Genomic DNA, 24810 nt, shown 5'->3' on the forward strand with positions numbered 1-24810 from the left:
ACCAGGTGGACACAGCTAAATCGACAGTGAGTCAAGGGAAGAGTGAACAAGCAGGTGAACTGCCAGCTGCCGCCCCAGACAGGAGGTTTTTCTCAGCTTTAAGAAAAAGAATAATAGTATCTCCTGGACCAACTTTTTTTCCCCTCCAAAATATGTTCCTCAGATTACCGGTTCCAAAACACAATACCTATTATGTGAAAAGGGCTTCCTGGGTGGCGCTAGTGGTAAAGAACCCACCTGCCAATGCAGGAGACTAAGAGATGCAGATTCGATCCGTGGGTCGGGAAGATCCCCTGGAGGACGGCATGGCAACCCGCTCCAGTATTCTTGCCTGGAGAATCCTATGGACAGAGGAACCGGCAGGATACAGTTCATAGGGTCGCAAAGAGTCAGACACAACTGAGCCACTTAAGCATGCACACCTCACGCAAGCCATATTGCCTTCTCCTGGATGCTGACCTTGTACCCCAAGGTCAGTGGACTCACCCAGGCTGCTGAAGGGCTAAAAAATGAGAGCCAGCCTCCCATCCTTCCTCCTCTCCTCTTCCTTCCTTTCTTCCTCCACCAAGTATCGACCGAGTGCCTGCTCTGAGCTACATACTGTTCCACGCACTAGGGATAAACTGAAAAAGAGCCACAAGGCCCCTGTCTGCAGAGACGACGGTGTTCACACTATAAAGAAAAGAGCATGGGCCTGGTCGGTGACTGAGGCCGGGCTGATGGTCAGGCAGGGCCGCTCTGAGAAGGTGATGGTTTAGCTGAGACCTGAATGACTAGGAGGCGCTGGTCATGGAAGAGCTGGGGGAGGAGGTTTCCGGGCAGAAACACTGTGAGGCCAAGGCCCCGAGGCAAGAATGACCTCAGTGTGATCAGGGACAGAGAGGCAGCCAGTGTGGGTGGCGCTTGGGAGCCCGTGGGTTTTATTCCCGGTGGAATCCACGGAGGGCGTGTGAAGATGTCAGGGAGGCAGTGGGGTCTGAGAGTCTGGGGTTTGGGGTGGCGTCTCTGACCCCCCAGTGCCAGCGACTCTTCCCCCGCCCCTCTAAGCTCATGGGGTCTTCTGGTGAAAGGGCAAAGTCCAAGTAGGGGTCTCCTTCCTTAGAGCTCAGCGCTGAATGAGACCCAAACCCACACCCTCTTGCGGTAGCCAGACCCACAGGCCTCCTGACCTCCTGCCTGTCAAAGGACGCTAGTCCCAGAAGACCCCAGAAACCCCCTCCTCCTATTCCTTCATGCCCTGGGGGAGAAAGAGGCTCGCAGAAGGAAAGGCTCCTTCTCCAGGTTTCGGCTGAGGAAGAGACTGGAAGCTTCCCCCAGGGCTCGCTGGAGGCAGCAGGGCCCCTGACCACCTGCTCCCACTGAGCAAGGCCCTGCCTGGCCGGCCTCCCCCATCCCCTCTCGACCCCGCAAGCCTCTTTTGTGCTTGCTCCCTGGGGCTCCATCTTCTTGCAGGGGTCACGGGGTGCCCCTGACCCGACCCCCCTGCTGGTATGCCCGGCTGGTAATTGAAAATACCAGAATTCCCTAAAGAGCGACTCACAGGGCAACCTGACACCTCAGGGTGGGCGGCGGGCAGCCAGGAGGGACGGGGAATCGTCCAGCTGTTCCCTTTTCTCCGCCGTTAATCCCCCCAGATTCCAGGAGAAAGGCCAGCCCTCGCTGGCCCGCCTTGATCATCTTCCCGGCGAATGCCTCCTCCCTGCCACACCCAGGGTGACTGGGCTTATGGGATCAGAGCCCGGGTTCGCTGCCTGTAACCCAAGCCTACCAGCTAAGCCCACCAAACCCAGACCCCCCTGGCCGTGGGCGACCTGCCTCCACTAACAGCTGAGCGCCCAGAGCCAGGGCAGCCAGGTAGGCAGTGGGCCACGCTGTCCTCAGAAGCCCACTGAGACCCCCTGGCCTCCAGACCTCTGTGGTCAGCCTGCTTCGGCCACAGCCAGCAGAGAGGGCAGGAGATGTTGGACGTGCGTGGGCCTGGGTTCATATCCCAGCTCCACGGCTTGGTAACTTTGGGCCAGTTTACCTCATACCTCAGTGCCTCTGCTTTCTCATCTGTGAAATGGGGATAGCAATAATACCAGCCTCATCAGGTTGCTGTGAATGTTGAATGAATTAACTGATGTAAAGCATTTGCCGAAGTGCCTGGCGTGGAGTCAATAAGGCAGTGTCAGGCGTTAGCTGTGGGCCTGCCTTTTTGTGTGTGTTGCCCCCTGCTGCAGTCCTATGGCTTCCCAGTGCCTTGGGGATAAAGCCGCTCCTAAGTCTGGAGGTCTGGCCCCCACCTGCCTCTGCAGTCCCATCCCTCTGCCTGGCCTGAAACTATTTGTCCCACTGCATCTGGACTCTCCAAGCCTGCAGGCCCCAGAAGACTCTGGCCTGGGCAAATGAGAGGGCAGTCTTGGGAACAAGTCTCCAGACACAGCTCAGCTCCTCACTAGCTGTGTGATCTTGAAGTCATTGTGCCTTTCTGAGCCTGTGTGTGTGTGTGTACACACGCACTCAGTTGTGTGTGACTCTTTGCAACCCCATGGATTGTAGCCTGCCAGGATCCTCTGTCCATGGGATTCTCCAGGCAAGAATTCTGGAGTGGGTTGCCATTTCCTTCTCCAGGGAATCTTCCCAACCCAGGGATCAAACCCACGTCTCCTGCCTCAGTTTCCTCTTCCGCAAATTGCAGCTATTAACCCTCATCCCGCACTGTTATTGAGAGGCTCAAACAAAACGCAGGTCAGCTGCTCAGTGGCCAGTGCCCAGTGACACCCCCCGAACACTCACAGCGCTGACCATGTGGCGGGCACCAGGCTAAGCACCTGAAGTGTTTCCACTCATTCCTCCTCATAACAGCCCCCAAACATGTAACCATTAGGCTCACTTTGCAGATGAGGAAACCCAGACACTGAGAGCTCTGATCACACCCACCTCCCCAGGGGTCTATCAATTCCCTTGTTAATTTCCCGTGAGCATTTGCTTGGAATCAAACTATCTCATGGTAACCAGAGGTGCACTGGTGAAGAGCCTGAAGGCTAGTTCAAGGGCTAGTCCTCCACTGCCTGGCTGCATGAGCCTTGAGCAGGTCACCAAAAAGTTCCAAGCCTCAGTTTCTCCATCTGTAAACTAGGGATGTTAATAGCCCCCAGCTCATGGGGCAGTTGTAAGAATTCTGTGTTACACTTGTGTCTGGTTCTTTGGGGGGTGGGGGGGAGTTGTTTGTTCTGTCATGTGGGATTTTAGTTCCCCAACCAGGAATTGAATCCATGTCCCCTACCTTGGGAGCACAGAGTCTTGACCACTGGACCACCAGGGAAGTCTCTGCTGCTGCTGCTGCTAAGTCGCTTCAGTCGTGTCCGACTCTGCGACCCCGTAGACGGCAGCCCACCAGGCTCCGCCATCCCTGGGATTCTCCAGGCAAGAACACTGGAGTGGGTTGCCATTTCCTTCTCCAATGCATGAAAGTGAAAAGTGAAAGTGAAATCGCTCAGTCATGTCTGACTCTGCAACCCCAGGGACTGCAGCGCACCAGGCTCCTCCATCCATGGGATTTTCCAGGCCTGTGTTAATAGGTGTTGAGTGCCTGGAATAGGGCGTGGCACAGAATGAGCTCTCAGAAAGAGTTAGGTCAGCGGCTTTATCCTTGTTATGATTATACACATGCACACAGCCCTGAAAACCCTTCAAGTGACTTCATGGAGCATGACTGTATGTTGCTTTGTCTGGCCGCTTACTATCTATGTAGCTTCAGGCAAGTCACTTTACTGTGATTCCCTGGTGGCTCAGAGGTTAAAGCATCTGCCTCCAATGCAGAAGACTTGGGTTCGATCCCTGGGTCGGGAAGATCCCCTGGAGAAGGAAATGGTAACCCACTCCAGTATTCTTGCCTGGAAAATCCCATGGATGGAGAAGCTGGTTAGGCTGCAGTCCACGGGGTCACAAAGAGTCGGACACAACTGAGCGACTTCACTTTCACTTTACTTTCAAATTCAGTTTACTTTCAAATGGGCTGAAGGAGATCTGCTTCACAGGTAGCTGTGAGGATTAAATGGGTTCGTGAATGTCAAGGGCTTAACACAGTGCCCAGCTTGCTGCTGCTAAGTCACTTCAGTCGTGTCCGACTCTGTGCGACCCCATAGACAGCAGCCCACCAGTTTCCCCCGTCCCTGGGATTCTCCAGGCAAGAACACTGGAGTGGGTTGCCAGGTGCTTAATAAACACTGGTTAGTGAGTCAGGAACAAGGAAGACAGAGTCTCCTTGTTTGACTAAGGAGGAAACTGTAGGGAGTTCAGTTCAGTCGCTCAGTCGTGTCCAACTCTTTGCGACCCCGTGGACTGCAGCACGCCAGGCCTCCCTGTCCATCACCAACTCCCGGAGCTTGCTCAAACTCATGTCCATCGAGTCGTAATGCCATCCAACCATCTCATCCTCTGTCGTCCCCTTCTCCTCCCGCCTTCAATCTTTCCCAGCATCAGGGTCTTTTCCAGTGAGTCAGCTCTTCACATCAGGTGGCCAAAGTATTGGAGTTTCAGCTTCAGCACCAGTCCTTCCAATGAATATTCAAGACTGGTTTCCTTTAGGACTGACAGGTTGGATCTCCTTGCAGGGAGCCAGGTCTCTAATCTTCCCAAGAGGCCTGCTGCCCCCTGGCGGGACAAGAAGCTGAGCTGAGGGACAGATGGCCCTCCCTTGGGGGTAGGGCAGATGCAGGAAGAACAGAGGACTACAGGGACACCTGGACCAGGGTGCAAGTCCTGTGAGTGGTGCCGCCCCTTCTAGCATGTCTCGGGCCCATTTTTCGCAGCTCCTTGAGGTGCTGGAGGGAAGCCTGGACCTGCTCAGGCCCACGCTGGCCCCTCCTGGGCTGATGCAACTCCAAGACCAGGGTCAACCAGGAAGGACAGGCAGGGAGCATTTGAGCTGCAAGCTCTCTGGGATCTTCCAGCTGTGCCCACGCTGCAGAGAAGGAACCAGATCCAGAGAGGAGGGCCGCCTGCCAAGGTTGCCCCAGCCTGGTTGGAACCAGGCTGATCTCATGGTAACCAGAGCTGTGCTGGTGAGGAGCCTGAGCCACCAGTTTCAAGAGTCAGCCCTCCACTGCCTGGCTGTATGAGCCACGCATGAGCAGATCACTGAATAGCTCCAAGCCTCAGTTTCTCCATCTATAAACTGGGGATGTTAATAGCCTGCAGCTCATAGGGCAGTCAGTTAGCAGCCGGCCAGAGAGCAGGCCCTGAGTCTTCTGACTCAGAGACTGTTCCCTCCACCCAGGGGACAAAAGGGCAGAGACAGGGCAGGAAACAGGTGATGCTCATCCTCCAGGAGCCCCTACCCATCCCTGGTCTATGCTCCTTCGGTGTGGCCACCCTGCAAAGCAGGATTTGGGTGGGAGAAGAGTCAGCCTCAGCCTCCTGTAGGAATTGCCAAGATGGTGGAGACAGCATCCGCTTGTCGTGGACCTGCCCAGGAGCCAGGAGAGACTACAGGAGGTGCTCCCCAACCCCTGGCAAGACCTCAGCCCCTCCTGGGACCATGAAAACCTCAGGCCCAGAGAGCCGAGGGGGCTCCCCACTCCAGCCACGCCATAGGGAAGAACCAGGCCAGGACTCCTGGATGAACCCTGCTCTGGGAGCAGCAGGCCTGGGCTCAGACCCCCGCTCCCCCACAGACGGGCTGTGTGACCTCAGGAAGCCTTGTGTGGCTCTGAGCTTCGGGAGCTGCACCTGTCGGTGGGGCTCGTACAGCCCCCTCGCCGACAGTCAGCTCAGGACACACGCGTGTGAAGGGTCCAGGGCCATGACCATCACGACGTAGGCGCTCTGTGCAGGTTCGTTCCATTTAAGAAGAAGGCAACAAGCACGGGTGGGGGCATGCTCTGTGAGAGAAGGAATCAAGGAAAGGGCTGCGAGCTTGACTTCACTGTGACCCCAGGGCAGCTTACAACCCTCTCCAGACCTCAGTTTCCACATCTGTAAAATGAAGGAATGGGACTAAATTATTTCTAAGGGTCCTTCTAGCGCCGAACACAACCTCCTGTGACTTCTTGTCTCCTTGATCTAAGTTCCCTCCATGAGGGCACTAGCAGCGCTGCAGGGAGGGACGGGTGAAGTTCCCGTAACATGCAATTAAGATGTTAACGTGCATGGCTCAGTGACATCGTAGTACAGTCACAATGTGGGCGCTTAGCACCTCTGCTGCTGCTGCTGCTGCTGCTAAGTCACTTCAGTCGTGTCTGACTCTGTGCAACCCCATAGATGGCAGCCCACCAGGCTCCCCTGTCCCTGGGATTCTCCAGGCAAGAACACTGGAGTGGGTTGCCATTTCCTCTCCAATGCATGAAAGTGAAAAGTGAAAGTGAAGTCGCTCAGTCGTGTCTGACTCTTAGCGACCCCATGGATTGCAGCCTAACAGGCTCCTCCATCCATGGGATTTTCCAGGCAAGAGTGCTGGAGTGGGGTGCCATTACCTCTACCTGGTGCCAAAACATTCTCATCACCCCAGAAGAAGACCCCGTACCCAGACTGCCCATGCCCCCTCACCAACCCTTGGCAACCACAATCTACTTACTGTCTGTCACCTTATCTACTCCATACGATCGGCATCCGCCCTTAGCACAGATTTGAGGTCCACCTTCATCATAGCATATAACAGTGCTTCATTCTCGTTTATGCCTAAGTAATATTCTGTTCTATGTGAACGCCACAATCTGTTTATTCATTCCTCTGTTGATAGACATTCATCTGTTGATAGACTGAGCACAGCACACCTTTTGGCTGTTGTGAATAGTACTGCTGTAAACATTCATATACAAATATTCGCTTGAATAGCTGCTTTCAGTTCTTTGGGGTATGTGATTAAGACTGGAATAGCTGGATCATAGGGTAATTCTATGTCTAGCTTTTTAAGGAACCGCCAAACTTTTCCAGAGTAGCTATGAATTGATTGATTGGTTGGTTTTAACTTTTTTATTTTTAAAATTAATTTATTTATTTTCATTGGAGGCTAATTACTTTACAATACTGTGGTGGTTTTTGCTATACATTGACGTGAATGAATTTATTTTCATATATTTATTTTTGGCGGTCAGTTTTATTCCTCGATATATCCCGCCACCCAGCAGGCACTCGATGCAAATTTGTTGAAGGAATGAGTGAATCTCCCACCTTCTCTGCTTCCCTGTTCCGGAGCCCCATCACCATGTCTAGGGACTCCATAGACTGTGAGCTTCTAGAGAGAATGAATGACATTTAGTCCAACCCACTTGGAGCCAGATCAGAGAAGGGGCCCAGCGCCTCTGTCTTGAGCTGATGTGGCTGAACATCCACAGGTGTGGCTGGAGTTGCCGGCGTCTGTAACCGAAAGGTGCCCATGAGGGCAGCACCTGTGGCCCTGTACTCTGTTATCTCCTGCAGATTGGCTGTGTGACTTAGGCTGGATGCCTTTCCCTCTCTGGTCCCAAAACTGTCTATTGTCCGGGCACCTTTGAGGTTGGGTCAGAAGCTGTACCTTCTCATGCCTGCCCCGACCCCTGACCTCTGACCTCTCTTTCAGCTCCTTCGGCCGTGTCCATCATGCACCAGGTGAGCCGCACTGTGGACAGCATCACCCTCTCGTGGTCCCAGCCCGACCAGCCCAACGGCGTCATCCTGGATTATGAGCTGCAGTACTATGAGAAGGTACCTGTGTTCCTGGGTGCTGCCCCCACCCCCCCACCTCATGCAGGGCCCCCCTCCCCCAGGCTGGTCTCTGGGCTTCTACCATCCAGCCAGACGAGGCAGGCCGGTGAAGCAGAAAGAGCCCTGGCCTCAGCTCCACTCCTCCCCGGCTGTGAGACCTCAGGCGGGTGCCTTGACTTCTCTGAGTCTTGCTTTTCTGGTCTTGGGCATCAGGGCACAATCAGTTAAATGCAGTGGTCACGGCCCTTTCCCCACTGAGACCCCTTTCATCTGGACCCTGAAGGGCCTGATGTTCTGAAAACTGGTTTCCCCAAAAGCTGCATTTCTGAAGTTCCAGTTAGTTATGTATCCATTCTGAAGCGGAGGTTTGGAACTGCTCAAGAGAGCTTCCATCAGGGGGAGAGAATGGGGCCTCATGCCCACGCAGCTCTCATTCCAGCTAACACATCTGTGTGCGTTTGCCTGCGTGCCCTTTGTAGGAGGACAGGGATCTCTCTCTGAGCTTTTAAATCAGACCCCCATGACTCCCTCAGGGACCCAGGGTTGAAAGCCACTGGTGTCGAAGAAAGAGCTCTGGACAAGGAATGAGCAACTGTAGGTTCAAACCACAGCTCCATCCCTAAGCAGCTGTGTGTGACCTTGTGCAGGCATCTTTCTCTGAGCCTCAGTCCCCTCTCGTGTCAGATACAAATGAGACCACCTTTCTCGGGTAGGGGGGTCGCTGTGCAGGTGAAGGAGAAAAGGCAGGTGTGGTGCCCAGCACGGTCTGGCCCTCAGCAGAAATGAGTACTGAATATGCTTTCCCTTCCTCCCTTTCCTGCCCTGCCTGCCTCTCGGTGAGCAAGGGCTATATAAGACCAGGTGAGCTCAGCACATCTGAATGTGGAGGCTGCCCAGTACAGAGGCAGCGGGGGAGAGGGCAGCTGAACATCAGAGGCCCAGGGAACTCTTGACTGATGGCTTTCTTACCTGCCCCCTGAGGCCATCCCAGGGAGCCACAGAGACTGCGCCTGAGAAAGGGGTCACTGGGCCCTCATTCAGACTAAGGTGTAAATGACTATAGGAAGTACATTAGTTAAGAGTAAGCCCACTGGGAAACAGAAAAGGATGGAAAGGCTTTCCCTGACTGAAAGGAAGAGAGATAGAGGCAGTTCCAGCCAGCCGGGCTGGAGCCCCGCCTTTCCACTCTGTTAACTCCTGGCTCAGCTGAACTCCGGTGAGTCTCGGAGGTTCAGCAAACATCTGTCCAGCCTCACCCAGCTGGCTTGTGATCATTGCCCTGCTCATCCCGTCCTCTCAGCACTGCATTCCAAGAGACCAGGGGCCACAACTGTCCCGTTCACAGCATTCTCCCGGGGCCCTGGGGCTGCCTCCAAGGAGACACTTGATAAGTGTTGGGCAAATGAACAAGTGAGCGAATTCCTTCCTGCAGTCTTGGTGGAGGGTGGAGTCCTTGCCTTGTCTCTGCCATGTCCCCCGCCTGACACACAGTAGGCACTCCAGGTGTTATTGGATGGCCTGAGCCCAGATGATGGGAGGCAATCAGCTTCTCCCTCGCTGGACCATGGAGAGGCTTGAAGGAGCTGGGCACCCAGCTCCCAGGGTGGCTGGACCAACTGCTCTTAGGCCCAGGAAGCCCCTGGCTTTACACAAGCCAGACTTCCCACACCCTCTGGCAGGGATAGCTTAACAGCCCAGAATTTAAAAAAAAAAAAAAAAAAAACTAATTAAGAAGCTTTATGATTAAATGAAACTGAAAGTGTTTGTCCCCAAAGACGGGAGCGGAAATGAGAAATCCCAGTGCAGGTCCTGCCTACGACCCATTTCCTACCAAGACGGGAGGGGCTGGGGAGGCTGACGGAGGTATGAACCCGAGGCAGCTCTGCCCTACTTTCTGCTGCTGCCCAGGCATCCCCCGGCCCCTGCCAGGGGTGGCAGGACCAGCAGGCCCTGCAGCCGCCACAGTTATCACCCGCTCACCTTCCCTGCGCACTCACTATGTGCTGAGCATACCACCTCTGGTAACCCCATTCCTCCTCGCAGCAGTGCAATTCATCCCATTAGACAGGAGGGAAAACTGAGGCCAGGAGTTGTGTGACCTGTCCAAGAGCACCCAGCTACTAAGTGGCAGAGCAAGGAGTTAACGCTCTGCTCTTACTATTCACCTGGGCTTCCTGCCTCCCAGTTTTCTCCCAGAGATGTTCTAGGATGACTGTTAAGAGGTGGATAGGACCAGACTCTGATGGAGAATTCTAGGCACAAGTGATGAGGGCGGGGCAGACCTGAGGTACAGCTGTCAGCCCCTCCTCCCAGGGCCTGGGTGCAGAAAGAGGCAGCTTGGCTCTGCCAATGGGGAGACAGACGTTGGTTCACTCAGCATTCACTGTCATCAGCCTTGGACTGGGCCCTGAGCTGGATGCCGGGTTCACTCAGAGTAACCAAGCTTGCCTGGAGACCTGAAGACTTCACAGTGCAGTTCAGTTCAGTGGCTCAGTCATGTCCGACTCTTTGCACCCCCATGGACCGCAGCACGCCAGGCCTCCCTGTACATCGCCAACTCCTGGAGTTTACCCAAACTCATGCCCACTGAGTCAGTGATGCCATCCAACCATCTCATCCTCTGTCGTCCCCTTCTCCTCCTGCCTTCAATCTTTCCCAGCATCAGGGTCTTTTCCAGTGAGTCAGTTATTTGTATCAGGTGGCCAAAGTATTGGAGTTTCAGCTTCAGCATCAGTCCTTCCAGTGAACACCCAGGACTGATCTCCTTTAGGATTGACTGGTTGGATCTCCTCACAGTCCAAAGGACTCTCAAGTCTTCTCTAACACCACAGTTTAAAAGCATCAATTCTTCGGTGCTCAGCTTTCTTTATAGTCCAACTCTACATCCATACATGACTACTGGAAAAACCATAGCCTTGACTAGATGGACCTTTATTGGCAAAATAATGTCTCTGCTTTTTAATATGTTATCTCGGTTGGTCATAACTTTCCTTCCAAGCATCTTTTAATTTCATGGCTGCAGTCACCATCAGCAGTGATTTTGGAGCCCAAAAAAATAAAGTCAGCTGCTGTTTCCACTGTTTCCCCATCTATTTGCCATGAAGTGATGGGACTGGATGCCATGATCTTAGTTTTCTGAATGTTGAGTTTTAAGCCAACTTTTTCACTCTCCTCTTTCACTTTCATCAAGAGGATCTTTAGTTCCTCTTCACTTTCTGCCATGAGGGTGGTGTTATCTGCATATCTGTTATTGATATTTTTCCCGGCAATCTTGATTCCAGCTTGTGCTTCATCCAGTCCAGCATTTCTCATGATGTACTCTGCATATAAGTTAAATAAGCAGGGTGACAATATACAGCCTTGATGTACTCCTTTTCCTACTTAGAACCAGTCTGTTGTTCCGTGTCCAGTTCTAACTGAGTTGTGGATGTGACTGGAGATGGAAGACTTCACAGTCCAGGGGGAAAGACAGGTCCAGACACAGCCATCAGACAAGATGTGATACAAGCCATAGAAAAGCCAGCAAAGTTTTCGGGGGGACACCAAGGAAATACCCAAAATTCTGGCATGGATGAGAGGAAGTCTTCATTTAAGTGACAGTTGAGCAGAACCTTGAAAAATGCTAGGAGTTCACCAGACAAGTGATGAGGGTGGGGTTTTTCTGGGCAGCAAGAACAGCTTGTGCAAAGGCCCAAGGGCAGGAATGTGCTAGCTGCATTCAGCGAACAAAGAAGAGAGTGGAAGAGCCACGGGAACAAGGGAGAGATCGGGAGGGGAGGAGCTTGGGGACGGAGGCGGGTTGGGTTGTGGTGGGTCTTCCAGGCCTTTAGGGTCTGGATTCAATTTGATAGAGTCTGATAGGAAGCCATCAGGAGATTTTGGAATGATGTGATCTGATTCATATTGCTTTAAAGATTCCTATAACTTGCCACATGGAGAATAGACTGCAAGGGGGTCCCAGGGACACAGGTAGACCCAGCACAGGCCTCTCATGGGATACCAAGTGGGAGATGAGCGTGCTGTGGAGTTGGAGGGCTGGCAGCAGAGATGTGAGGAGCTGACCAATTCAACCAGTATTTCGGAGCTCAGAGGACCAGGGAAGCGTGAAGGAGGACTCCTGGTGGACGGTGGTGCCTTTTCCTGGGGACAGATGCAGGGTTTGTGATTTGCAGGTATAGGTTCGGTACTTGCCAGGGGTATATGTGCTTGGTTGCTCAGTCTTGTCTGACCCTTTACGACTCCATGAACTGTAGCCTGCCAGGCTCCTCTGTCCATGGGATTCTCCAGGCAAGAATACTGAAGCTAGTTGCCATTTCCTCCTCCAGGGATCTTCCCAACCCAGGGGTTGAATCCGCATCTCTTGCGTCTCCTGCATTGGCAGGAGAATTCTTTGCCAGGGGTAGGGAGGTGTAGTCAAGGACACACAAGTGTGCAGCCAAGTGTGCAGAGGACACAAAAAAGTGAAAGGTTAGGATCCAGGAGAATGGCAGGGTTTAAGGAGAGAAAGAAAAAGTTGTAGATGAACGTCTCAGAGGAGACACCAGCAGAGGGATAGAAGGAGAATCAAGAGGGGTTTCTGCCCCTGAGCCCTCAGGTAGGGCTGTGACATCCCCGCACCACCTCTGCCTTCCCGAATCAGACCCACTAGGGGAGGCGCGGCCAGGCTGCTGGGGGCGGGAGGGGCGGGGGTGGTTCGGGATTTATTTCTAGGTAAGCCGGCTCTCACCAGCACTTCAGAGTCCTCCTGGTGCCTGCCATCGATTTCTTCCTCCCAAGTACGGAAGTCCGAACCGAGCCCTGCCGTCCCGTGTGGGCCCCACCCCCCAGCCTTTCCCCTCCCCCCGGCCTTCTTCAGAAAGGGCTCTGTTGGAGCGGGTTCTCGCTTGGCCTTTCCCCAGCTCCACGGGGATTTCCCAGTCTGCCCGGAGCCCGGAGCTGACAACCGCTTCGCGGGAAGGCTTCTGGATGCCGCTGACGAATGGCGTTAGCCAGACCGGGGCGGGCCGCTCCCATCGGCTCCGGCGTCCCAGGGGAGGTGGCCTCCTTTGGCAGCCGCCCCAAAGCACACAGGTTCACACTCCCCTCGGCTCCCCCAAGAGCTCAAGAAGACTCATTTGTGAGGCGGATGGGCCTGGGTAGGCCACATCAATTTATGTGTTTATTCAACAGAAACTTCTACTTGGCAGAAGTGGAAGGGAAGGATATTCCAGAGAGAGCGAGCAAAGGTTGGGGGAGGAGGGGGTGAAGCATGAAAGGCCAGGATGCTCTCAGGTTGTTGCCGAGTGTACGTGGAGCAGTAGCGGCATGGAGACGCTTGTTCACTCACTCACCTTTGCATGCACTCATTCATTTAATGAACATTGGTGAAGGCTTATTCTTTAACGTGTCGATGATAACCATGATGGCGGTAGCCTCCGTTCACTCTTTCATGTGTTAGTGGTTGTTGTTCCGTTGCCAAGTTGTGGCCAACTCTTTCCGACCCCGTCGACTACAGCATGCCAGGCTTCTCTGTCCCAAGTTCATGTCCGCTGAATCAGTGATGTCATCCAACCGTCTCATCCTCTGTCACCCTCTTCTCCTCCCGCCCTCAATCTTTGCCAGCAATCAGGGTCTTTTCCAATGAGTCGGTTCTTTGCATCAGGTGGGCAAAGTATTGGAACTTCAGCTTCAGTGTCAGTCCTTCCAATGAGTATTCAGGGTTGATTTCCTTTAAGATTGACTGTTTTGATCTCCTTTCTGTCCAAGTGACTCTCAAGAGTCTTCTCCAGCACCACAGTTAGAAAGCATCGATTCTTCGGCACTCTGCATTCTTTATGATCTAACTCTTGCATCCGTACATGACTACCGGAAAGACCATAGGCTTGTCTATGCTAAAAGCTTTGCCCATTTTTTCCTATTAAACTTCCACAGCCACTCTGTATAGTATATGGTGGTGTTATTCCACTTTAGAGGTGAGAACGCTGAGACTGGGAGGGCTTAATAAATGTACCCGTGCCTCATTGGTCCACTGTGTAAGGCCTCAAACTACGCGCTAGTGAATTTCATACTAAATTTCTTCCCATAATCCATCGTTGCTTAATCTTTATTCAGATAATGGAACTTCAAAGAGAGAGAGAAAAGAGAGTGGGGAGAGGGGAGGAAATTGATGGCTCTAGACAGTATCTCCAGTGTGCCAAGCACTGCCTGATCAAATTTTATCTTCACAACAACCCTGAAAAATTGGCATTTATTGCTCCATTTTCCGGAATAGCAAACAGGGGTTCAGAGAAGTGAAGGGTTTTCCCCAAGATTATAATGCAAAGCAATTTAAGAACTGGCATCTGAAAAGACTTCCAGTCCCCTGCATGGCTCAGACAGTAAAGACTCTGTCTGCAATGCAGGAGGCCCGGGATGGATCCCTAGGTCGGGAAGATCCTCTGGAGGGGGAAATGGCAACCCACTCCAGTATTCTTGCTGTGAAATTCCAGGGACAGAGGAGCCTAGTGGGCTACAGTCCATGGAGTTGCAAAGAGTCAGACACAAATGAACAACTAACAAACATACCAATCCCCTGCTCAGTCCTGTGTCTGGTTTTAGAGAAGGGATCCACTCAGGTTAGTGCCTCAGCTTCCCAAGGCAACTGTGCCTCTAGCAGTTCCCTCCATCTACCTCATATAATCAAAAACTTCTAGCCTCTCTTAAGTGGGGGACCCACCTAGTATGCAGAATCCAAGCCCCTTTTCCTAGCCTGAGCCCATCCCATGTTGGACAACGGCACCTACTGGCCAAATCTGGTACTGCTCCCTAGATTTCACAAATGAATAGTCTTAACGGTTTAATTAATATTCATTAATTCATTATGTCAGTAGTTAGTGAGCACCTACTGTGTGCCCAGCCTGAGGGTCCCAGAGATAAGCCAGACAAGCTCTCTGCCCCAGAGATCCCACAGGCTTTAGAGAAGACACATTTATATCAGAACGATGGGTAGGAGAGGAGACAATGGACCTGCAGTCTCTGACTGGGACATTTGGGAGGGCTCCCAGGTTTCCTTGATAGCTCAGTTGGTAAAGAATCCACCTGCAATGCAGGAGACCCCGGTTCAATTCCTGAGTCAGAAAGATCCCCTGGAGAAGAAATAGGCTACCCACTCCGGTATTCTTGGGCTTCCCTTATGGCTCAGCTGGTAAAGAATCTGCCCACGATGCAGGAGACCTGGGTTCGATCTCTGGGTTGGGACAATCCCCTGGAGAAGGAAAAGGCTACCTACTCCAGTATTCTGGCCTGGAGAATTCCGTGGACACAGTCCATGGGGTAGCAAAGAGTCAGACAAGACTGAGAGACTTTCACTTCCACTTTCCCCAGCCAAGGTAGTAACTGTGTTGAGTCTTGAATGATAAGTAAGAGAACTGCCAGACAAATGAGGAAAGCATAGTTCAGATGGGCAACAGCACTTGCAAAGGCTCAGAGTGTCCAGGGAAGGTCAGATTGGCAAATAAAATACAGGACACCAGGTTACATTTGAATTTTCTTTTAACGTTTCAGTATACCTCAAAGAATGCACAGGACATGCTTTACTAAAAATTAGTCATTGTTCAGCTGAAATCCAGATTTAGCTGAGCATTCTATTTTGTTTTGTTTTTCTAAATCTGGCAACCCCAGCAGGGAAAGGGGAAGCAGCTACATATGTCTGGAGCCTAGAGGACCCAGGGGATGTGGCAGGAGAGACCAGCAAAAGCCGAGTCATGGAAAGTCTAGAATTGGGGAAGGACTCTGAATTCAGGCCCCTGTGCCTGGTCCAGGGGAACAAAATACAGCCCCTTCCCTCTGGAGCGTACTGTCGAGGGAGAGACATAAGCCTGGGCCCAGGGCAACGGAACATGGAAGAAACCCCCTCCTATGGTACCAATAGCAAGTGTTCCAGGGCTCAGAGGAGGGAGATACATCTGGCTGGGAAATCAAGGAGGCTTCCTGGAGGTGGGTGCAGGCAATCTGGCACGGGTAAAGAGACTTCCTATCTGCTGCTGCCCCCACATCCCAAGCTTTTTCGTACCTCCTTGCCTTTGTACCTACTGCTCCTTTCCAGGACCACCCTCCCCTTCTTTGCCTGGGTGACTTGTATTTATTAAGATTCCATTTCAGTTCCCTCCACTCGTCAAGACACTTTCCATGGCTTCATCTGCTATCCCCAATCCAGGCCAGGTCACATGCCCTTGGGCTCACTGTGCTTACCCCACCCGTGTAAGCCTTTCATACATATCAATTCATTTTTTTCTCTAAACAATCCTTTGAGGTAGCTATTATTATTATCCTCCCCATAATACAGATGAAGTAAAGGAGGCAGAGAGAAGTTGAGAAACTTGCCCAAGATCACAAAAGTCATAGAGTCAGGATTTGAACCCAGAAAGTCTGGCTCCAGTTTATTGTTTTAACCTCTATACGATAATAACGCTGTAATTACAGTGTAGTTGTATAATTACATAATAGGATAGTAGTTACAATTATTATCTATAATAACATTGCCCACACTGAATTTGTTGCATGAGAGTTTTCAAGGGCTCTGTGTACCCAGACATATACATGCCTGACATGTACACTCAGGCACACATTTTTCTACATAAAGGTTCATAGCTTTTCATTAGTTTCTCAAAGAGGCTCATGATCCTCCAAGTGTTAAGACCTCCACACCATTTGTTTTACTAAACTGAGCTCCCCAAGGAGGCTAGGGCTTGTGTTTTACCCACTGGGGGCCCCTAGTGCTCAACTCAGGGTCTAGCGCAAAGAGGGTATGTGGGGAGGGTTTTCTGGGTAGCTGACAGATACCTGAACAAGCACCATGGAGGCTGGTAAACATCTGCCTCAACTCAAGCACTCCTCCATTCTCAGTGCGCCAGCCAGGTCTTTGTCTAGTCCCAGACTCCTCGGGTCACCCTGGGCAGTGCTCAGATCAGAATTTGCATTCTGCATCTCTCAAAGGAGGGAACATCAGGTCCTGGGTATCCAAAGGCATGCGTATGTGAGGTGGTTCCATGCAGGAACCTGGTTTTAACTCCTAAGGCAGCCACCAACTGATATATGTGACCTTGAGCATCATTTCCCCTTTCTGGGTCTTAATTCTTGCCTTACTCAAATATGCTGAGGCTGAATGGGGGTCCTTCCACTTAATCCATTGAGGCATGGGGCAAAGAGGGGGATGCAGATGTGAATAAGGTGGACCCTCTCCCTGCTGTCTCTAAGAACTCACAGCCTCGTCTTCAGGGTCTGCACACAGTGGTCACTCAGTCTGTGTGTATTAGTCAGCTATTATTGGTATGATGCTGCGGAACAAACAGTTCCAACAATCCAGAGGCTTATGAGAAGTGGCTGTTTTTCCTGCTCATAAGTTTTTGTCTTTGGGTCAAGTGAGGTGGTGCTGTTTCAGCCTAGGAGTTAGGTCAAGGATTTCTTCACACATTTCCCCTTCTGGAAGCAGTGGTTACCCAAGTTAAGCCTCACCATGACAGATGGCAGAAGCCCAGGAGACCGAGTCAAATCAACAAGTGCCTGTAAAGCCTCTACTTACATTACGTCCTCTAGCATATTCCAGCAGCCAAACCAAGTCACAGGAGCAAACTCGCCATCTGTGAGGCAAAGAAATACCTTCTGCCTTCTTTTGTGGGAAGTGTTGCAAACCATATGCCAAAGATGTGGGTATGTCATTCTGTTATAGGGAAGGAGCGAAGACTATGGAACCACAGAATTTGTCCAGTAGCCAGACCTGCCCCCAAGTGGCAGGAGGAGGTGGTGGACTCTGGGCACAGCCTCACTAACTGTTTTCTCTGTTCCTCGGCAGGAGCTGAGTGAGTACAACGCCACAGCCATAAAAAGCCCCACCAACACGGTCACTGTGCAGGGCCTCAAAGCCGGCGCCATCTATGTCTTCCAGGTGCGGGCACGCACCGTGGCAGGCTACGGGCGCTACAGTGGCAAGATGTATTTCCAGACCATGACCGAAGGTAAGCGGGGCCAGAGCGCAGGAGGACGGCCTTGACTCTGCAGACAGAACAAGGGCCGCCGTGTCTATAAAGTGCCTTTGTGCGAATTAGCAGAGGCTCCCTCCCCCCTTCTAGATGTCATTCTCCCTCCAACCTGGGTGAGAACCCTCATGCACTATATCAACTGCACAGCCACATATGCAGGCATTGTTTCTGTGGCCCAGAAAGGATATGGACTCCTCCGTGACCATCATGTCCTTTCCCAGGACCCTTGGGAGCCCAGCCTCAACTTGCAAAGCTACTCTGAGCAAGCCACTTCCATTCCCTGGTCCAGTTTCTTCTCATCTATAAAAATCAAAGTGTTATATTGCATCTGAGGGAGCAAACGTATCTTATCCATACATCACTCCAATGACATGCAGTCGGATTGAGAAGCATTCTGAAGCGACATCTGCACTCAACAGGGAGAAGTGCTGGGATGCATTAGTAATGTCTTCCTTGGGCAAGAGAGCGGGAAGTTGCAGCCCATGTGCTTTGTGTCTCCGAGTCTGGGACCACATGGTCTCTAAACACCCTTCCTGCTCCAGTAATCTTTGAGAAGCCGCATAGTTAAAGAATGCAGGCTCTAATGCCTGACAGATGGAAGTTACAGTGCTGATTGAGCTCTAGCTGTGTGGTCCTGAGTGACTCATCTGACCTCTCTGAGCCTCAGTTTTCCCATTTATAAATGGGGATGATAAGAGCTAACTCATTATCAGCATCATCATGAAACTAGTGTCAGGAAGAGGGTAAATGTACAGGTGCTAGCACAGGGTTGGCATTAGGCCTCACATGGTTAGTGCTCACCAAAATAGAGTTAAGGTCATAGTTGTCATTGCTGTGAGTCTGGGGGTCTTTTCCCCACCAGCCAAACTCCAGAGCAGAATATTTATGAGCAGACTGCAGCATCCCTCCTTAGCATCTGCTTCAACCCCTGGACATAGGCCTCAGCCTGTGCCGAGTTAAACGTTTCAGGGGGCTCCTGGACCCCTGAATTCTTGTCTTACCACAAAAGTCCTCCCTTATAGCTCCACCGTCACCTCTAGTACTCAGCTCCTCTGTGCAATCCCCCTTCCTCATGGCCAGACTTTTTCACCTCTCTAGGTCCTCTTGTATGTTGGTTGAGGGTCGCTGACCTGGGGACTGGGGGACTGTCCCAAGATCCTTATTAACTCAACAAATATGTGCTTGTGCTAAGGATGCAGAAATGACCTAGTCCTTGACTTCAGCAAGCTCCTGCCTGGGAGGCAATGAGGAGTAATAAAAATAAAGTGTTAAATAATGAAGATCTTGATGCCGTTGACAATGCACTGAGGGGTTTCCAAGAGCCGGGACCAATGCTGAGTGCATTTTACACATTATCTCGCTTAAGCCCGTGGCCTTGGGTTGAACAGACCTGGGTTCAAATGTTGGCACTGGCCACTGTCTAACTGTGTAAACTTAGGCAAGACATGATTTTGCTGAGCCTCAGTTTTCTGATCTGATAAATGGGATAATTACATGTAGTACAGCATAGAACTGTTCTGAGAATCACACAAGGTACATACCTACCCATGATAGGCTCTTAAAACACTTAAAAACAATAATAGTTAATATGTGCTGAGTACTTACTATGTGCTACAAGTTACTCTAAGTGGGCTTTTTTTAATGTATTTATTTATTTGGGGCTGGGTCTTTGTTGGTGCATTCGGGATTTCTCTAGTTGCAGCGAGCTGGTGGCTACTCTTCATTGCTGTGTGTGGGCTTCTCACTGCAGTGGCTTCTCTAGTTGCGGAGCACCATCTCTAGAGTGTGCAGGCTCAGCAGTGGTGGTGCACGGGCTTAGCTGCCCCGTGGCATGTGGGATCTTCCCACACCAGGGATCAAACCCATGTCCCCTGCATTGGCAGGCACATTGTTAACCTCTGGCCCACCAGGGAAGTCCCACTCTAAGTGTTTTACACAAAAATTCTATGATGGGAACTATTATCCTCCCCACTTTACAAATGAGGAAACTGAGCCACAGAGATAAGTCACTTTACCAGAGATCACACAGACAGTAAATAGCACCACTGGGACTGAAACCCAAGGAGTTTGGCTTGAGAGTCTGTGTTTTGACCTGCCTCTGTATATGTGTCAGTTTATTATTATTCAGTTCAGTTCAGTCGCTCAGTTGTGTCCGACTGCGACCCCATAGACTGCAGCACACCCGGCCTCCCTGTCCATCACCAACTCCTGGAGTTCACTCAAACTTATGTCCATCGAGTTGGTGATGCCATCCAACCATCTCATCCTCTGTCATCCCCTTTTCCTCCTGCCTTCGATCTTTCCCAGCATCAGGGTCTTTTCCAATGAGTCTGTTCTTCTCAGATGGCCAAAGTATTGGAGTTTCAGCTTCAGCATCAGTCCTTCCAATGAATATTCAGGACTGATTTCCTTTAGGATGGACTGGTTGGATCTCCTTATTGATTTTCATATCTACATTGAGATGTAGGCATTATTATGCCCATTTTATAGATGAGAAGCTGAGTGCCAGAGCAGTTCATGGATTTGTCCGAGGTTACTTGTGAGGGAGTAACAGCCAGTTCTCCACCTGAGGCTCTGTCTGGAGTGGCAGAGAGTCTAGGGATCCCAGGAGACCCAGGGCAGTGGGGATGCAGGGGGTTGTGACCCCCGAGCCAGGCTGAGAACAGTGCGCTGTGCTTCCTCTCCAGCCGAGTACCAGACAAGCATCCAGGAGAAGCTGCCACTCATCATTGGCTCCTCGGCGGCCGGCCTGGTCTTCCTCATTGCCGTGGTTGTCATCGCCATCGTGTGTAACAGGTGGGTGGTGTCCCCCTGCCTGGACCAGGCCTGGGTTCCGAGAGGGCTGCCCATCCATTCTGCCATCCCTGAACAGGGTCTATGATCAGAGAGGGCAGGAGGGGCTCGGGGAGGCCCAGAGACCCCCAAGTGGCCTCCCACCGCCTAAACGGCCACAGTTGGCAGTCCATCCCTTTGGTCAGGTGTTGCCCTGGACAAGTCCGCGCTCCACGGAGGTGGCTCACTGAGACGCTAATACTTCAGCGCAAAGGGACAGCTCCGAACAGTGGGGAGGAAAGACTGCATGATGCAGGAAGCCAGAGGACAGTGAAGGGGAATACAGATCGCCCCACTTTCTGCTCTAGCAAAAGCCCCTCCGTGAACAGGGCCAGAAGCAAGCTGAGGAGCTCAGCTGGCTGAGGTAGCTGGAAAGAGAGGGGACACAGACAGGGCCAGGTGTCTGGCATCCAAGGGACTGGCACAGCACGTGAGAAGGCAAGCAGTGGGACTGGCTCCTGGACTTCTGCTGGACTTAATGCAGAGACTGTCCCTTCTTCCTTAGAGCTTTCTACTTTATTTATTTTTGGCCATACTGCACGGCCTGCAGGATCTTATTCCCCAACCAGGGATGGAACCTGTGCCCCCTGCAGGTGGAAGGGCAGAGTTCTAACCACTGGACCACCAGGGAAGTCCCAAGAGCTTCCCACTTTAGAGTAGACTAGGTCTTAAGGTCAGATGGACAGAAGCCTCTGGGTTTCTGGGACCAGGGGCCACAGCCGGAGATGCCTTTGCTCTTTGAAAGGGGCTTGGCTGGAGAGGGGACAGGGGAAACAGTGAGCCTGGACTTGAAGTTGGAGAAGTGGGAAGGGCTGGGGCAGAGGGAACCAGGGAAGGTGAGGCTGCTAGGCAAGGGTCCGGCAGGGAATTCTCTGGCAAGGAGATGGTTTCCAGGGCCTGCCCACCCTCTGCCTATCACCTGCTGTGGCTCCCATCTCCCCGGGCGCCTCCAGGTGGCTCCAGCCCTTTGCTCTTGTTCCAGAAGACGGGGGTTTGAACGTGCTGACTCGGAGTACACAGATAAGCTGCAACACTACACCAGCGGCCACAGTACGTATACCTCGGCGGGGCCGGCACCCTGGGATCCTTCACTTGTCAGCTCCGCAGCAACCTCTCCAGCCTCCTTTGTCTTCCTCCTCCCTTGCTGCAGTCAGACATGAACATGCTGTTCCTTCTGCCTGGAGCACTCTCCCCTCTCTTGCCCTGGCTAGCTCACTCCCTCAGGCTTCATCATATACAAACCCCTCTGAGAAGCCTTCCTTTATCCCCACTCTATCCTGGATGCACAGCGCCCCCACCTGGCTGCATGGTGATGGTCGTCTCCCTGTCCCTCCATCATTATAGTGGGGGCACTTGGGGACCTGAAATCGTGTCTGACAGTCACCACCACCTCCCCAGTGTCAGGTGGCTGCCCAGCACACAGCAGGCACCAGACAGATTGGCAGAATAAATATCGGGTATGCCAAAATGTTCATTCGGGTTTTTCCATAAGATGGTATGGGAAACGAAATTTTGGGCCAACCCAGTACATGATCTGAGTGAGACGATGAGGACCCCAGGCTCTGACCACGGAGGGGAGAGAAGGGAGCCGGGAGGCCCATTCTTGTACCGCTCAGTGACTCCTTGGCTGCCTCTTCCCAACCCCTGCACCATGCCCCCATTTCCTTCACTGTCCCATGCCACCTTCGGCCAGGGCTGGGGGCACATGTGCCAGACACACCCAGAGCAGATGTCTCCTCCCGGGGGCACCAAGTAAAGAGAACAACAGAGTGTAGATTCCTCTCCGTCTGATCTTGGCAGAACCAACAATCTGTGTGGGGGAGAGGAGATATGGATCCTCACTTTGGCTCACTTGGCAAATGGGAATTCCAAGTGGGTCCCCTATAGGCTCTCAAACTGTACTCAGTGGGGTACCCTAGAGCTTCTCAGATAGTCCCCAAGTGAGGGGGTCATCTGCGCATCCCTTCAGTTGTCACATATTTGTTGTGGCCCATTATGTACATCAGGCTCTGCTCCAGGTGCTAGGGACACACAAGTAAACAAACCCCATATTCCTGCCCTGGTGGAACTTACATTCTAGTGGGAGGGACAGTAAAACTATTACATTTAGAAAGGATAAACAAGGTCCTCATGGATCGGGTGGAGAAGGCAATGGCAACCCACTCCAGTACTCTTGCCTGGAAAATCCCATGGATGGAGGAGCCTGGTAGGCTGAAGTCCATGGGGTCGAAATGAGTCAGACACGACTGAGCGACTTCCCTTTCACTTTTCACTTTCATGCATTGGAGAAGGAAATGGCAACCCACTCCAATGTTCTTGCCTGGAGAATCCCAGGGACGGGGGAGCCTGGTGGGCTGCCGTCTATGGGGTCGCACAGAGTCAGACACGACTGAAGCGACTTAGCAGCAGCAGCAGCAGCATGGATCGGGCAGGGAACTATACTCAATATGCTGTGATACACCATAGTGGAAAAGAATATAAAAAAAGAATGTATCAGATCAGATCAGATCAGTCGTTCAGTCGTATCCGACTCTTTGCGACCCCATGAATTGCAGCACGCCAGGCGAAGAATGTATATATGTGTATAACTGAGTCACTTGGCTGTACAGCAGAGATTGGCACAGCATGGTAAATCAACTATACTTCAATTTTTAAAAAGTGACAGGTATTTTTAAAATAAGTGCAAAATATTGATAAACTTTAGAAAATAGGGCTTACATTTTCTGCAAGATTAAAAGAATTTTGAAGATTGGTTGTACATCAGTATGACTGTACTTAATAATACTGAACTGCACGTTTTGAAATGGTTAAAATTGTGTAGTTTATATTACGCATATTTTACCACAATTTTTTAAAAGAATATAATAAAAAATCCTAGGAAATTTTTAAAATACATGCAATAAATGAGCAAAGTGTATGGTACATCAGAAGATGAAAGTGCTGTGGGAAAAAGGCAAGATAGGAAAGGGTGATTCAGAGCTGCAGGGGTTCAGTTTCATTTCAGTCGCTCAGTTGTGTCCGACCCTTTGCAGTTCCATGGACTGCAGCACACCAGGCTTCCCTGTCCATCACCAATGCTCAGAGCTTGCTCCATCGAGTCGGTGATGCCATCCAACCATCTCATCCTCTGTCGTCCCCTTCTCCTCCTGCCTTCAATCTTTCCAAGCATCTGAGTCTTTTCCAGTGAATCAGTTCTTCACATCAGGTGGCCAAAGTAGTGGAGTTTCAGCTTCAGCCTCAGTCCTTCCAATGAATATTCAGGACTGATTTCCTTTAGGATGGACTGGTTGGATCTCCTTACAGTCCAAGGGACTCTCAAGAGTCTTCTCCAACACCACAGTTCAAAAGTCTCTTCATTGCTCAGCTTTCTTTATAGTCCAACTCTCACATCCATACATGACTACTGGAAAAACCATAGCCTTGACTAGCCAGACCTTTGTTGACAAAGTAATGTCTGCTTTTAATATGCTATCTAGGTTGGTCATAGCTTTTCTTCCAAGCAGCAAGCATCTTTTAATTTCATGGCTGCAGTCACCATCTGCAGTGATTTTGGAGCCCAAAAAAGTAAAGTCTCTCACCATTTCCATTTTTTCCCCATCTATTTGCCATGAAATGATGGGACCAGATGCCATGATCTTGTTTTCTGAATGTTGAGTTTTAAGCCGACTTTTTCTCTCTCCTCTTTCTCTTTCATCAGGAGGCTCTTTAATTCTTCTTTGCTTCTTCATTTTGCAATGCCAAAGAATGTTCAAACTACCGCACAATTGTACTCACCTCACACCCCAGCAAAGTAATGCTCAGAATTCTCCAAGCAGGGGTTAGAGCAGTGTTTTTAATGTTAATTTGGGAATGCTGTGCTGGGTCTTTGTTGCTGTGCACAGGCTTTCTTTAGTTGCCAAGAGAGGGGGATACTCCCCAGCTGTGGTGTGTGGGCTCTAGGTCTCGAGGGCTTCAGGAGTTGCAGCACGTCGGCTCAGTAGTTGTGGCACATGGGCTTACTTGCCCTGGGGCATGTGGAATCTTCCTGGGCCTGGAATCGAATTCATGTCCCCTGCAATGGCAGGCGGATTCTTAGTCACTGGACCACCAGGGAAGTCCGGGCCTTGGTTTTTATTCTGAGTGAAATGAGACGCCTCTGGAAGGGTCTGAGACAAAGACGGACAGGCTCGGAGTTACAGTTTTCACAGGACTTCTCTGACTGCCCTGTGGAACATGGACTGGGCGGTGCCAGGCAGGGATGGAGCAGGGGCCGGGAGGTGGCTGTTGGGATAATCCAGGGAAGATAGGATGGTGGCTGGACCAGGGTGGCAGCAAG

General features: G+C 51.5%; 1 protein-coding gene across 5 annotated transcripts in view; it reads left to right on the plus strand.

Annotated features, from left to right (window-relative positions):
• Nucleotides 1-24810, plus strand: part of EPHB2 (EPH receptor B2) — a 219985-nt gene that overhangs the window by 174033 nt on the left and 21142 nt on the right. For 3 of the 5 annotated variants that reach the window (XM_086327664.1, XM_086327681.1, XM_086327670.1), the window contains 4 exons: nucleotides 7544-7668; nucleotides 17477-17639; nucleotides 20351-20459; nucleotides 21478-21545. In XM_086327664.1, coding sequence (XP_086183790.1) covers nucleotides 7544-7668; nucleotides 17477-17639; nucleotides 20351-20459; nucleotides 21478-21545 — 465 coding nt within the window. The remainder of the gene's footprint in view (nucleotides 1-7543; nucleotides 7669-17476; nucleotides 17640-20350; nucleotides 20460-21477; nucleotides 21546-24810) is intronic. The other 2 variants (XM_086327656.1, XM_086327688.1) reach the window with 1 other exon arrangement.

Source organism: Bos grunniens, chromosome 2 (assembly GCF_055505025.1).
Source record: "Bos grunniens cultivar Pamir isolate PY7600 chromosome 2, Bosgru_T2T1.0, whole genome shotgun sequence".
In the NCBI taxonomy this organism is placed as follows: Eukaryota; Metazoa; Chordata; class Mammalia; order Artiodactyla; family Bovidae; genus Bos; species Bos grunniens.